Source organism: Centruroides sculpturatus, unplaced genomic scaffold (genome assembly GCF_000671375.1).
Source record: "Centruroides sculpturatus isolate CEXI.00-Female unplaced genomic scaffold, Cexi_2.0 scaffold22, whole genome shotgun sequence".
NCBI lineage: Eukaryota > Metazoa > Arthropoda > Arachnida > Scorpiones > Buthidae > Centruroides > Centruroides sculpturatus.
The window spans coordinates 1,454,861-1,471,173 of NW_019384323.1; the positions used below are offsets into that span (position 1 = coordinate 1,454,861).

The 16,313-nt window shown below is 31.2% G+C and overlaps 1 protein-coding gene across 1 annotated transcript in view; it reads right to left on the minus strand.

Annotated features, from left to right (window-relative positions):
• Positions 1-411: 411 nt before the first annotated feature.
• The window catches only part of LOC111626067 (mucin-17-like), a 105,026-nt gene continuing 89,124 nt past the window's right edge, over positions 412-16,313 (minus strand). The window contains exon 12 of the mRNA XM_023369355.1: positions 412-1,473. Coding sequence (XP_023225123.1) covers positions 1,302-1,473 — 172 coding nt within the window. The 3' untranslated portion in view covers positions 412-1,301. The remainder of the gene's footprint in view (positions 1,474-16,313) is intronic.

Consider the following 16,313-nt stretch of genomic DNA (forward strand, 5'->3'; position numbering starts at 1 on the left):
GAAAGTATGTTTGGTAAATATTCTAAAAGGATACTAGAAAAGATCATTTGGTCTGTATAAACTTTTAATAGTTTTAACTTTTGATTATATTTTTAAATAGTATTCCTTTTTTTCTTACAAATTTAAAATTTTGTTTAAATAATTATGGTTGTTAGAATAAAATTTAAAACATATTGCATATTCTTGATATGTTATTTATCAAAATTTTACTGTGTTATATTAATTTATAAATTATTTCTTGATGCTCTAATGATCATCAATTATTACTTTAAAAAGGTTTTTATTTTTTTCTAAATAATGTTTGTGGATATCAGCTTTTAGTTATGTGGAAAAAAGTTAAATTTTTAGCAATTTTTTAGTAATTTAATGTTGTGAAAATACTTTGATTTCTTTAGAATATGCTTGCAAGAATAATTTGTAGATCTTATTTTCAGTATGGCAGAGTAAGGAATACTAAACAACGTTTATTGATCATTATTAATTGTATTTCAAATTAATGCAAAATATTTTGCTTTTGCAAGATACAATATTAAGTTTCAGTAAAATTTTCAATTTAATTCCAGTATTTCCCATATACTGTACTAACAAAACTTTTAACATGCAAACAAAGACACTCACACAATGGGTTTGAAGTGCATAAGGTTTTAATCTCTGAAGGAGCATCTGGCTAAAAATGGGTGCACAAAGCACATCCACACACAACGTCAACAACCGAATCCATTTAAGGGAAATAAACTACATTGAGCATAGACGCATCACCCTATGCTTATGCATTATAAAAACAGAAACAACTGCACTCGATGAGTAGTCAACTTTTACACTCTTCATCTGGCAAAACTAACTCAGCTAAGCGATAACAGGTGTGTCCAATGATTTGTGTTTCTCCACTGTCAATTATTGTCATATCCCTCAAGGATGATATCTGCTCATGGATACTTCAAAAGATCCAATAAGCAGTTGAGAAATCTGTCAACAGCACCAGTCTTTGTGGTGCTTACATGATGAGTATACAGACAAAAATGAGGGATTTTTTTATACACATGATTGGCCCATAAACTACAAGCTTCAACGCCAACAGACATTCTTAAAACTTCCAAATAAACAAAAACAATTGCAGGTGCATAACTGAGAAGTGTTTTTGCTGGATTTATGATAACCACCAGGCCAATGATATTTCTTCATAATAATCTAATGAAAAGTGAGGCACACAGAAAGTGTTACTCAGAACATCAGTCAACAAGTCATCACCATGGCTATAACAAGTAGTTGTCGCTAAATACATGTACAGATTCACAGATTTGTTATCTTAGTCTCCGATATTTAGGTCCCCGAGATTTCCCTGCTCGGCTATTAGTAATAGGTGGGGAATGGGAAGCAACTGAAGAACCCTTCACTAAAGTTGTTGTCTGTCTATCTAATTCAAGCATTGCTTCTTGGATAGCATTTTCCAAATGTGTATTCATTTTACGTCCTCTGTAAAATTAAAAATCTTGATTAATCATTTCTATTAAAATAATTACCAAAACTCACACATTGCACGTTTGGCTCTGCAAACAACAAAATTTCGTTTGTAGAAGGCACTTATGCCATACAAAGACCACAGCAATGCAAGCGATGCTGCTTAATGTGGCCTCCGTTCTAGCGGTATATGTGTGAAGACAATAGACAGTGTTTAAGAGGCGATAAAAATTGATGATCTGTGTTGGTTCTCATGCGATATGACATTGTCTTTCAAGGCTGAAAAATTTGCGAAAATTACTTGACAAATCACACTTTAAAATATCCCTGCAAATATAATTGTTTTTTATTGTATGCAGCTCAAAAATACCATAGTGGCGAATTTCTGTACTAACTTTTACGGAAATGTCTTTGGCATATTATGAAATTTCACCATATCAAAATATATAGGTGTACTTTAATCATAATAATTTGGTACTTTATTGATTTCTAGAAAAATTGTGAATTATTGTAATTAAACTAATCAATCTTTCAGAATTATTAAATCAATTTTTCCTCTCATAGTTTTTTTTAAAATTATTATCTCGTGATAAATATGATTGATATAATTTCATAGACTATACGTATTAGAAGCTCCAATAAAGATACAAAATGTAATATCAAAATTATACTTTTATAATTAATAACATAAATTAATATGAGTATTTGTGTATGCAATAACATAAATTAATATGAATATTTCTTAAATTATATTTAAACGTGTGGAAATACATCTAAATATAATTTACAAAAATACATGTGAAAAAATAATGTGAATATTAAAACAAACCAGTAAAACTCCTCCAAAAACTAAAACAGTCTTTATAATATGTACTTTTTTACACATATCAGAGTGACATGATGCAGCTGACCTTTACTTTGAGGCGCTTCTCNCTTCAGATATACTGATAATATATTCTAATAATACTAATATATTATAAAAATAGCATATTGTCATTGGCAACGGCAAAAGAGTGGAAACATCATTTGCACTTGTTCGTAGAAAGTCCATTGGTCGCCTCACGTAACTGCCGAACGGAAAGTCCGTTGCTCGAGTCACATAACAGCCAAACAGAAAGTTCGTTATTCGCAGCGTCCATTATACGAGGCACCACTGTATTTGAAAGAATAAACAAAATGCAAAATGAAATTTAAATGAGTCAAAGCAATACTGACAACATTTTGTTAACAATTATTGATATTCACTTCATTTATTTTAGAAAAATTTATTAATCAATTTATAAAAAAAAGGAAGATTAAATATCTGAAGCATTTTCACACAATTATAATCTGTCGTTCTATGATAATCTCATAATTAATAACAAGTAACTCAAATTGATAAATTACACTTAAATAATATATATAAAATGATAGTTATTATATAATAACATAAAAAATTTACTTAAAAAATATGAAAACTGATACTTAGGATTCTAACAGAAAAACTAGAAAGGAATTTATTCGTAATACACAGTATTTTTTAATCAATATCTGTTGAAATTTGAATATCTGTTAAGGTAATTCATATTAAACGGTTTACAAATATTTTTCATAAAAACAAAAACTTTAATAAATAGTTTCAGAAAATAATATGAGAGTGATCTTTTAGTTTGTACAATAATACAGTGAAACCTAGGTTTAGGAAACAAAAAGTCTGCCCCTTACATAATAATAAGACTATTGATGTATTTTTATCTTAAGTGAACACTACCGTTCTGAAGACAATAGAAAAAAAATATCCTCGTATCCTTCCTATTCTTCAAACCCCTATTAAATGGACAATACAATGAATTATATGCTTTCTGTGAATAACATTTTAAGAAATCTTTGGTGCAATTGCTTTTTAAGATTTTTTTATGGCCTTAAACCTGTCAAATGAAGTTTTCACAATTCCATATTTAGACAGTACTCTGACACTTCACATCACTTTTGTAGATTAATCCCAATATTTCTACATTGCATCTGGAAGGAAGGCATTAAGAAACAATCAAATTTAGGAGAAAAAGAAAAACAGAAGCAGAATGAATCAAATAAATTGTATGATGTGAAAATTGGCAGAAATTCTGCAGGGAAATTCTCAATAACATAATTCATAAAAAACTGAGATAAGACTAGTTGGAAGATTGAATTATGCAAGTTTATTGATTGGGTGACTTATGAAAACCATCAACTAATATACAAATAACAGTCAATTTAAATATTTTTTCCTTTATCATTATAGTACAATATACAATATCAATGCCAAATGTCCAGATTGCTGAGTTAATCTGTTGTCTTTGTTCATATTAGTCACTATTCACTGTCTGTTTCAATCAATTTGACTTCAACATAATAAAATATTAAAAATACTAAACATAAAAAGATTAATTTTATAGTGTTTGAGTATCTTATTATATTCACTGGCTTCAACACTTATATAAAACTAGGAGAAATAAGAATCTGTTAATTCTTATCATCATAAACATTGTAAACCTGTCTTTTTCTCAATTATTTGAGACAATGAGAAATGCAAATATCTTTGAAGTTAAAAATCTAATCAATCAGTTTTTGGATCCAAATAAAATTTTCAATTATTAATAATTTTTTTCCTATAATATCTTTTGAATGACATTGCAAAGTCACACCATTCCCTTTGAAGCAATAGCAAAAAATACATGTATTGAAAAATATCTTTATATGCAATACATATTTAAATTTAATGAAAATATTGTCCATTTTCATTTTTCAAAACTTTCTTTTAATAATACAATTTTAAAAAATCCAGCAACAAACTGTGTAACTTTCCTGACTGTTAAAAAAATGACTTTTACAGAATATACTATAATAATATATCTTATTTAATTATAATATATAAGATTGTATGTGGTGCCATTTGTTATCAGATTTTATTATAAAATGATATTTATTATATCAGATTTTATTATATAATTATTATAAAATGGCAAAAACCTTAATTTTGAGGATAGAGATGAGTTTCATAAAAAAATATAAATGTTAATAATGAATAAAATCTTCATTAAGTCCCCTTGAAATATGACATGACACCCCTATATCTTACCACCCGTTCTACCTTTCACAACCAAACTTTAATAGCATCAATGCCCCTCACATACAAACCACAACACCAAATTTTGTTTCTTAATTACCCCATCCTGAGATTTTAAACAAAATAGACACCAATATACACATATACAGATTTTTTTTTTTTTTACTTTTTTGGGCTCAGGAGGTCTCAGAACATGGAGATTTGCAAAAAATTTAGAGGGTCAAATTTGACATGATTCCAATATTTTCTCTTGTTATGTACACATAACAGCAGGAAAACTAACAAAATTGAAAAAATTACTACCATCAATAATTCAAAAATTTTTATATCAGATTAAAAGTCATTATTTATACAGCACAACATTTATAAATTTTTAACTGTATCATCAGTTCTAATATTTCTACTACTGATATATTATTTTTAAATTATTATAAATGATGATATTAATTGGAGAGAATCAGAAAATAAAATTACATAACTGAAGATTTTATTAGTAATAAGTCAAAAATTTTAAGAAAATTTCAAAAGATGAATGAGGATATAAGCTGCACAGAATATTTCATAATTATGTTTTCAGTGAAAGAACTGTATGAACAGTTTAAGAACATATTGTTCTTAAATAAATAAATATAAGTGTGTGTTTGTATTATATAAATTACTTCAAATTCTTAAATACAAATGAAACACCTAAACCAGTATATTACCTAAAATTAGCAGTTTTACATGCTTTTGTTTGTTATAAAGAGACATCTTAAAGAGGCATATAAAACATAGAAGTTTTGTCTGTGTTTAAGTAATGTATTTCAGTATTGGAAAGTAATTAATTTACTTCAAATTCTTTTAACGCCATTAAATTGAAAATTTTCAAATGAAATTCAAGATATATCATTCAACTACAAACTCTTTTGTGCATCATATCTGCTTCCAATTTCTTTTTTATGCTTATACACAACTCTGTTAATTATTCTAAAAAAATTACTTTCGTTTTTATCAGAACATTTCTGTTTAGGAATGACATAATGAAAATGAACTAAAAAATGAAAATATACAACTGGTAGTATGAAGAGATAACATCTATTGTTTAAATAACTTATTTTTCATTATGCATATAAATGAATTCAAGATACTGAATTGAAAATAGCAGAAATAATAAAATGTTTCATTAAATTGTCACAATATAACAAACAACCAATCTATAGGTTTTGGTTTAGTAATTTAATTTTTACTATTTGCACATATGGTACAGTATACTGTTGTTTTGTGCAATATACAGACTGAAACAACCTACAACCTTGAGATTTTGTCAACAACTTTTTCATAACATTTAAAGAACAATATATTTAAAACCATGCATTATTTTTCTTCAATTTTTAAAATGTTCAACAATGTCATTTAAGATCAGTTAAGTTCATGTATGACCTTTTGAACTTAGAAATTGCTAGCAATATCATGAGAATCTTATATTTGTTTCATTTTTGTTTTTTAAAGTTTGGAGCTGAAGCTAGGCCCTAGATATAAAAATGTTTCTCAAATAAAAAAAAATTTAGTTTCCTTAAAAACAGCCATCTTTATTGCACTTATACTAACACTTCTCTTTTTTTTATATTAAGTGAAATGAATTTGTAAATTTTTATGTGAGTGAGTTTTTATATATACTTCTAAAAATAAATATTTTATCTTAATGAATATATTCTTTTCCTATCAATCAGCTAAACCTTAAATTATACAATTTTTAAAGTAATATACAATTGTTTTATTTTATTTTATAAATAATAATTATTATTTATATTGTCATTGTTGTTATTAACAAGTCTTTTCTGTATTTAACAACTAAAAAAAATAAAATATACATATAATTATCTCTAAACATGCTGAATAATCAATATTTGTTTATTTTCAATAAATTAATCATTCTAAAAATTCATATAACATTTGTAAAATTATGAAGTAATATTCATGTTACTTTGGGAGTTTTCATGATAAAAACACAGATGAACTATTAATTTTTAGTTTATGCAATTATATAACTAAAAAGAGAAAGAATTCATAAAATGTATTATTAAACAGCATTATAAACAAAATCAAGTAATATGAAATTATCTGAAGTTCAAACCAATATTTCCAGTTATAATTTTTGAAATTTGAATTAAACAATTTTTCCTAATAATGCCATTTATTATGCAAAATTTAGATATTATTTTAATATAAGTTATCTATATATGTAAAAATGAATGTATGTCTGTCTGTCCTTCATGCATTACTACCCATTTATCCAATTGTCATGAAACTTTGGGAAGTTGTTTAATACACTCCCGTGAAGGTTTCTGGCATAGTACATTTATCCTACAATAGGTGACGTGTGTGTATATGAGCATTTCATATATAAAGTTGACATGAAGAGCGCATGCACATAAGTTTGCTTTATTTGAACTCTTCGTCTTAATGTTTGATTTTATGTTTGAATTTATATTTATAAATGATTCTGGAAGACCCAGCTTATTTCTCGAATTTAGTAAACCTGAAGAAGAACCCAGAAAGAGTTACAGAAATGTTTATTAATCACTTAGTGGTACTATGCACTGGTTAGGTTAGTGGTTGCAGTGAGTCTTAATTATTGTTATCCTGGTGTGGTAAGCAGATATCTAAAAATTTTCTAATTAGTCTCAGAAGAGAAGGGGCATTCTTGCACTCAATAAAACGGGTAAGATCAGCTATAATCTAATAATCTTAATCTTTGCTATCAATACTTTTTCCCTGAGCAATGCTAGGCTCATCTGCTAGTATCTGATAAAAATCCGTATTAAATAAGTCTGTGTATCCTAAAAACTCTGCACAAATTTCAAAGTTATTTGAAATTCATTATTTTGAAATAAAGATGTTTAGGTACAGATAAGTTGTTAACATTCAGATGAGATGATCAATGCCGTAATTAGAATTTCAGTCTAAACCCATTCCACTAGCCTCTGGAATGGGTCAGCTTTGAAATGGCAGTTAGTCCTTGATCCTCTACCCTCTAATTTCTTTGTGAATCCAACTTCTCAATCATTTCCATAAACTTTTTGCTTCAGATAGTACCAAAATCTCATAATCAGTCTCAGTTGCACAACATTTGAAATGTTGGCTTCATGGGAGATTATCAAATTCTGTAATGGTCCAACTTGAAAACTGTCATGAGCACAATGGGTGGTGGCCATGTCTGGCCAGAAGACATATCCTAGGTCAGGATAGTATTTCTTTAGAGAAAGGATAATGGCCTCTTCTGAATGCATTTGTTGTCATGCACTTCTTTCATAATGGACAGCTGTAATAGAGCAATGAAGGTCTGTAAACATCTCTTTGGACCAACTGATTACTTTGACGAAAACTTGGAATGGCTTTTGAATGACTTTGGGATCCACATCTAGCCCTTCTTCATGAAATAGTAATTGTTACCAGCACATTCACTTCCATCAAAAGTGAAATAGGATTCATTGTCCATAACCACATCAAGATTGTTTAAGATCTTCAAGATTCCATCATGCAGCTTCCACAGAAGGGTTTTTTGAACAGCAAGTTGTTTCATTGTGTATTTTGGAGAGGACTTTTGCTCTTGAGTGTCATTTAATGTTCCTTCAGAATCCAGCAACCATGTCCATGTGAAATTTTGAACCTTCTTTCCAATTTTCTAAGCATTTGTCCAACTTTTTCCAAGACTTCTTCCTCCAATTGGCTCTTCTTCCTTTTGGTCATTTTCCTCTTTCAACCACTTCTCATTCTTCTTTCTGCATGTTCCTCTTGCTCTACTCCTGAAGTAATACTGTACACTGTATAACTGCAGAGAGATGTTTAACTGCATAAGATTTCCATTTTCCCAATTTTCAGTGAAAATTCTGCCAATTACATTTCTTTGATTGAAATCACTTAATTGTTCCACTTTTAACATCGAGTGTTACTTACATAAACTTTTTCAATAAATGGAACCAAGAACATTATAAAAAGAATATATATTATCTCATGTGTATGTGCAATTATTTAAAATTACTAGAAAATGTTATTCATATTTGTGCAAATTTTCAGGATACATCCTACAAACAACACTAATCACTTTCTTGTGTAAAAATATGATTTGAAATACAAAATTTTATCTGAGTCAGTTTATATTAATGTGCTTATGAGTATAAGAGTATCATATCATTTGAAAAAAATAAATTCATTTTATTGGTTAAAAATATTATATTCTAGAAGATGGAGTTTTATTAAAAACTACAGTACAGTAGAGTATCGTTTATCCAAAAGCTGATCAACTAAAACATCGGTTAACCGAAAGCGTTCCAGTTGGACTGTGTCATGCTGAATCAAACATTTTTGATACTAAATTAACTTCCAAAATATAATTTTTTTTTATTTTTATATTTTTCAATATACAGTGGGTGTTCGGTTAATGAATGGTTCGGATAGCGAACACTTTCGGAAAAGATTTTTATGATCGGACAACGAACCCATGTTCGGTTAATGAACACTTTACTGAACAAACAAAAATAAGTGACGGAAAATAACGAAAACCGATTGATTTTCTCTTGTCTTCAAGTAACAATTCGAAACCTTTCGGAGCACGGGAGATGTCAACATCAACGTCAACCAGATACCGATCGGATAGTATAATATTCCTCCGAATTTTGAAACTCTCCCTTGTAATTTCAGCTGTTTGTTTACCTTTCTGACAAATAATTTTTTATAGTATTCGCGAGACTGTTTGACATGCACTTGTTAAGTTTTGCATCGGGGTTTATTTATGAAAGATGAAAGTTTAACTGTCTCATCGGATATTCGTTAACGTTTTAATATCAAATTTTGAATTTCATCTGGGCCTTGCACTTAAATAATTTTTTGTGGGTTAGTTGATTTCTGTTCTCTGAATTTTTCTAAGTGCTTTTCTGAATTTTTTTTATTTAAAAAATAAACTGATAATATGGAGCCTAAAAAGAGGAGTGTCAAGAACTGTGCTCACCATAGAAACAAAGCAAGAGATCATAGCCAAGGCAGAAAGTGGGCACAAGATGTCTAATATTGCTAGGCAGAATGGCTTGAACTGGTCTACATTAGGCACAATCTTAGCTATGAAAGATATATCAGGAAGTCTCAAGCTGCTAATGGAGTCATGAAAATCACATCTGAGAAATAAAGAGCATTTTAGAGCTCATAATGGAACCTGAAACTGATCTGACGACAGAAGAACTCCAAGAACTCTCAAATGAAGAATACCAAGAAACTCAGCGAGATGCGTTTTCTTTTGAAAAAGAGGAAGATGAAAGAGGACCAATGTTGACATCTGCTCAGGGCTGTGGAGTTGCATAAAAATCTACCGACTCCATCTCCAACTTTTCCTTACCAATCCAACTCAGGCTAAAACACCAAAACTCCGACTCTGACTCTGACTCCACAGCCCTGCATCTGCTACTAAAGATCTTTTGAAGAAGTGGGAGGATATCAGAATGACGATCATCCAAGTGGCATCCAAACCAGAATAAGGTTAACGGGGTTGGCAATCTTTACAATTACAATTCTATTAATTTCTTCTGAAAAATCCTGATGAAAAGAGAAAAGCAATCAACATTGGACAGATTCTTTAACCCCCACAAGCAAAAAAATATGACTAATAAAAATGCAAGACTATATATATATGTATTTTTACTATTACATATAAATAAACGTAGTAAAAAAGTAGAGGAGAAGGTGGTATTATGGAACACTGCGGGTATTATGGAACCACCCCATTTCAAACTGATAATAAAGGCGAACTGTAGCGGAATGTGGCTGAACTGAACTAGGCAGACATCCAAAGCAAGGGGAAAACCCGTTCTACTTCAGTTAAACGGTTGTCCGTATTTAATCAGCAAATTTGTTTTTTTCAAAATTCGCAAGTTTTGAATGCTAAGTGAATTTAATTATTTTTAAAATATAAATCGTGTAGTTGTAGGTACACTAGTGCATGTATTCTGTTCCAGAGACTTAGGGGTACATATTAATCTGTGTGATGTTCACGTTTCTTAAATTTTGGTCTCGACAGACGTAAGTTAATTCAAGATGGCGATGCGTGAAATACGGACCCCATTGATGCTTTTACAGTAATATGGAACTCAACTCCTTCGAACTCTCTCTTTACAAGCAAACATTCGTCTGGAGCAATTTGTGAAAAAGACACTAGGTAGAAAGTCAATTCTTTCCGAGAATATTGAAAAAGAGCTGCTGGAATATATATTGTTGATGGAGGTCATATTTTTCTATTATAAAATCATTTTTACGATAAAATACATTGGAGTAAATAATTTGGTAATTATTTAACATTTTTTGTACTTTCCTATTTGTTTTTGGCTACATTAAAGCATTTTTTTGAAAATATACTGTAAGGTTCCATATTACCACCCTATTTTCTCTAAGCCTACTTTTGGACTTTTTGTGTAATAGCCTTCAAAAACCATACTTATAATTACACTAGTGAAAAATCCAATTAGGAACATTTATTTTACTAGTTACCAGTACTTTTCGCACAAAAAATGTGGGTGTAGTTATGATACCTTGTTTACAATTCACTAAAATGTAATTGGGGTTCCATAATACCACCTTCTCCTCTATATATTTTTTACTTTTTGGAGTCTCCGGAACGAATTAATCAAATTCCCATAAAAACCTATGGTAAATCAATAATTGGTTAACGAACAAAGTCTTGGAACAGATTATGTTCATTGACTGATCACCCACTGTATTTATTTTGTTTGTACAAAATAAAGAAATAATTTTTAACGATACAATAGCCACAATTATTATTTTAAAAAAGTTATGTCTGGCTTAACATTGACGAAAATTCAATGCAAAGCAACAGGCAATGGAGAAAAATTTCAACATAGGATAGGTTAATATATTTTTTCGTACATAATTGGTTATTCGAACAACCCCAGTCCTCAATAGATTCGGATAAATGATGCTCTACTGTACATGTATATTAGTCAGTATTCAAAGTTACTAATCTTATACACTATTGATGCTGTAATTTTTGAAGAATAAACGTCGAATTTGAATGTTTGAAGCAATATAACGTCGAATTTGAATGTTTTTGGTCTAGTTTATAGACCATTATCAAGAGTTCTTTAATAACAAATTCTAACTATTAAGCTTCTCACAATAGTAGTAAATTAGTAGAACAGAAAAATGTAGCAAACTGTACTTTGCCAAGACAATTTTAGAATAAATGCAAAGATAATTTTTTAAAATTTTAATTAATAAATATTACTATATTAAAGGTTAAAAATAACGATTAAAGGAAACTTCAAAACTTCAATCAAAATTCAAAATAAAAGAAAATTATACTTTCTTGGAATGAAAATCTTAAAATCTTTACAACTCAAGCAGTAACAACTATTAATTATTGCTTTAACGATTAACTTTTATTCGGAGGTTTTTTACTTTCGCTTACTGTAACTTTTTGTACCAACCAGAAATGAAAGGATGACTGACAATATAAAAAAAAAAAAAAAACCACAGTTTTTATCATTGAGCTTCTCAAGCAACTTTTTGTTTATTAACAGTAAAATTTGTGTTATAGCGTGAGTAGCAAATCTAAGTGAAATTGAATCCTTTGTGCCACTCAGCCTATGCCTTTGAAAGTCTTCTCAAAATCAATTTTTACTGAGTGAATTTGTGGTGGACTGCTCTGCAGCTATTTTCCACTCTAATTGCCATGAATTTTGCAAAAGGCAGCATGACCCCTGCACTATTACAAAACTTGAAATAGACATGAAAACCTGCAGACACTACATGACAAATTCCCACAAAAATACCTACATCTCTGTTACAGTGCAGAGAGTTCTTAATCAGAAAAGAACAATTGTACATAACTATATTTCATAAACAATGGTTGAACATACCAAAAAATGAACAACAGATACATCAACGTACAGTAATACTATCACACAGAAGACTAAACACTCCTTGACAGTAGCAGTCATCCATGAAAATATATACAGCATAACATACATCAATGAAAACATTAATACAACAATTATAACCTGTGAGACTACAGTCATAGAATTAATAAACACAATCACAAATTTATTCCAAAAACACTCCCTATATATGTTAGAGTAGAACCAGCACAGAGAACCCAAAATACATATATTAAAACAAACTGGTAAAACTGCCACACTATCTAAATACTAGTGTTGCAACGAATAGTATATTCGGCCAGGAGCGTGGCCAAATAACCGAATATTCGGCCAAACTATTTGGCTTGATTAACGCACGTACGAAAATTGGCACGCAAACCGCATTATAATAAGGACCCTGATCTCTATTGGCCCGCTGTCACTACGCTTCGCCAATCGCATCAATTCTTGAGAGTTGTAGTGGACAGACATGAGCATCATGGCAGAATGTGATAAGTGATGATATCAAATGTGAACAACAATGAAATGACCTACACATGTAAATAACAGAACAGAGAAGAACCGCAAAGTGAAAATGTGAAAATAAATATGAAATTGAGTTGATAACATAATTGAACAATCCAAGGCAGCTTATTGGCCTGAACTTCGCGGCCGTCAATGCCAAACAAGTGTTTGTACTGTGACTGTCATTACAATGCTTGTAATGACAGTCACTTAGTGTGTACAGGCAAAAACCTGGGGTCATTCGGGCTACCAAGCTGTTTCGAATCTGCGAAATCATAACTGTGACTTATACTGATGTCCTCTGTCTCTTTTCTCCATTATCACCAGGCTAAGAGTCACGTAATTATAAAATTGGAAATCTACGATGGAAAAGTGACGAATCGAAAGTATTGTGAGCGTGTATTGTGATGTATGCATACGTGAACTAGAGCGATAGAGGAAAGAGAAAGGGAAGAGCAAAGACAAGCGCTTTAAAAGAAGGATAGGCAGGGTCAGACCCTCAGATGTGCGATGATTCTCGAACGAATAGGTCTGTACGTGTGCTGATCTTTGTAATTATAAATTGTGAATACAAGTGACTAATATTATGTTCTTTTTTATTTTGTGCATGTTATAAGTTATAAATAAATATAAACAAACAACACTAACTTAATAACGTTAAATACCAAAATGATTAATTTACTGTGTTTTTGTTATTTATTACTCCTATTTTAGGTATTCGGTATTCGGCCGAATACCGAATAGTAACCGAATATTCATTACATCACTACTAAATACACATATACAGTATTACCAGAACACATTCAATACTTTCAGACATACATATATTAGTTTATTCTGCTGCAGTCAATATAGTTGCATACCATGGACTTAAATTACAATCATGAACAGATACAATTAAAACACAGACAAATCATAAGCATGCCCAGAAAACAAGACTAGAAACAAATAAATAACATTAGATAACAATTAGGCAGACTGACAATATACTAAAACCAACATAACACCAAATTAAATAAAACATGTTAGGAAAATATTTAGGAAAATTAAAACAGACAGCATGAATAACACAATAGCCATTTACAGAAATACATTGATAGTCTCAAACAAAAACTAGCATACTAATCAGCAAAAGAACACCAGAGCATACTCAAAACCTATACACTAAAAAAAAAAATTATTTACAAACAATGACTAGCTTTTCTGCAGACAACTAATACCAAGCTCACCCTATACTCAAAACATGATGGTACACCAACATAAAAACAACTCTCAGACTATCAGTCTGCTTTTTCGCCCAATCCAATCAAACACAAGAATGAAGCAAACTGAATCAAAAAGGAAGAAAAATGTTCTTGAGATCCCTGTGTCAAAATAAGTGTATAATATCCAGCATTCACAATTTCTGGGACAAAAAATTTAACTTCTTGATAACAAGCACTGAGTTCAGCGTTAATACGATTTTTCTTATATCGCAAGTACTTTTGACGAGTATTATATTGTCGTCCTCAGGCGAAAAAGAACAAATTTGAAAATTAGAACGTGCAGAGTGTTCCAAGTAGAAAACGGAAAATTTTTCTCGTCAATTTCTAAATTATAACGTTCGATAATTCCGTTGGTCACGTGCAACAAGCTTTTGCGGGCATTCGAAATATCTTAAATCCACATGACTAGCAGCGCATGCGTTGAGGAGCGATCGTACTAATTGTGTGACTCTTAGCGCTTTTTGCTGTTTAAATGCTGGTATAAAATAACCCATATTTTGGGCAAGTCGAGTGTGGGGACATTGCATGCGTCTGTGGTCATTGTGAGGAGTGCTTCCCAAATAAATACAATTCTTCTGTTATTACAGCTCCTGAGCAACACTGTTTTTGACCATAACGGGTTATAGCCCTGCTGTTCTGGCGAGCTCTGTGGTCTGTCTTCCTTTGTTTATATCCTCCTGATGTTCTGCGATACGGCAAGCGAGCATTCTTGTCGTTGCCCCTATATACTTCTCAATTGTCCCCGTTACTGGATTTTCCAGTTGCACTGTGTATATTAGTGATGCCACGAATGGTGATTTTGCCGAATACCGAAAACTGAACATTCGGCTACACTCTTGGCCGAAGCGCCGAATATTCGGCGGCCGAATGTTCGGCAAAATATGTGTACATTTCGCGGGTGATATGTTACGACCTGATACATTGCGGTGGGTGCAGTAGCGACACTGCGGGCACATTTGTTTTATTTGCGAGTAGATCATGTCACAACATGCATTATTTGTTCATTGTTACATCAAATTGCGTTACTAATTATTACATAAAAAATATCACTGTATCACTTTATATGAAAACTGTTCGCCTAGATCGGACGGCAGACCTTTACAAGTGGTGGTCAGCAAACGCAAAACAGTATCCAAGCCTGACAGAATTCGCTAAGATTTATCTATCGTCTCCCGGCAGTAGTGTATATAGTGAGAGGCTATTTTCAGAAGCAGGTATAGTTTATGAGGAAAAGCGCAATCGTTTGCTATCAACAAATGCTGAAAAAATTGTTTTCATTCATTACAACTTACCACTGATAGATTTTAAGTATTAAATGTAATAATTTATGATTAAAATAAATACGTTTTTGAGTAATATGTGCGGTTTTTTTTTCATGATTTGGTATTCGGTATTCGGCCGAATGTTGCATACTATTCGGCCGAATACCGAATATTAAAAAAAGTAGCCGAATAGGCCGAATACCGAATAGTAGCCGAATATTCGTGGCATCTCTAGTGTATATTCCAGATTTTTCTAAACGTCGACTTTATCCCGATCATTGCATATGCTCCTGCATAGGCTGGGTAGGGGAGTTAAAGGAAGAGTAAAGCTGTATCGCCGGAAAATACGGCTAATAAGTATGGATGGTGCTCCTAGGTACAGCAACGCTGATTGTACTCTAGACATTTCTTTTTTGCTATGTAGTCTGGTAAATGGGAAAAGGGAATCTTTTACCCTACGTAGTACATGCGTAAATTTGGCACTTGTGAATCCAGCGTGATGTACTGCCGTTCTTACGATTTCCAATTTGACTTTTATTAGAGCTTGTGATGAGGGAAGTAGCATCGCTCTTCTGATAAGAGCTGCTATGGCGGCATTGACATACCGCGATGGTTGAAATGCATTGGCTTGAATGATATAGGGGACCATGTTGGACTTATGATGCACTGTAAACTGCGGCCCTTCTAGTGACTTCTGTATCCGCATATCCAAAAATGTTATAGATTGATCCTGCTCCTTTTCCCATGTGAAATTGATGGTGGAATGGATGCTTGAAAGTTGCTGCATAAATTGGATAAACTCCTCTTCTGAATTTTCCCA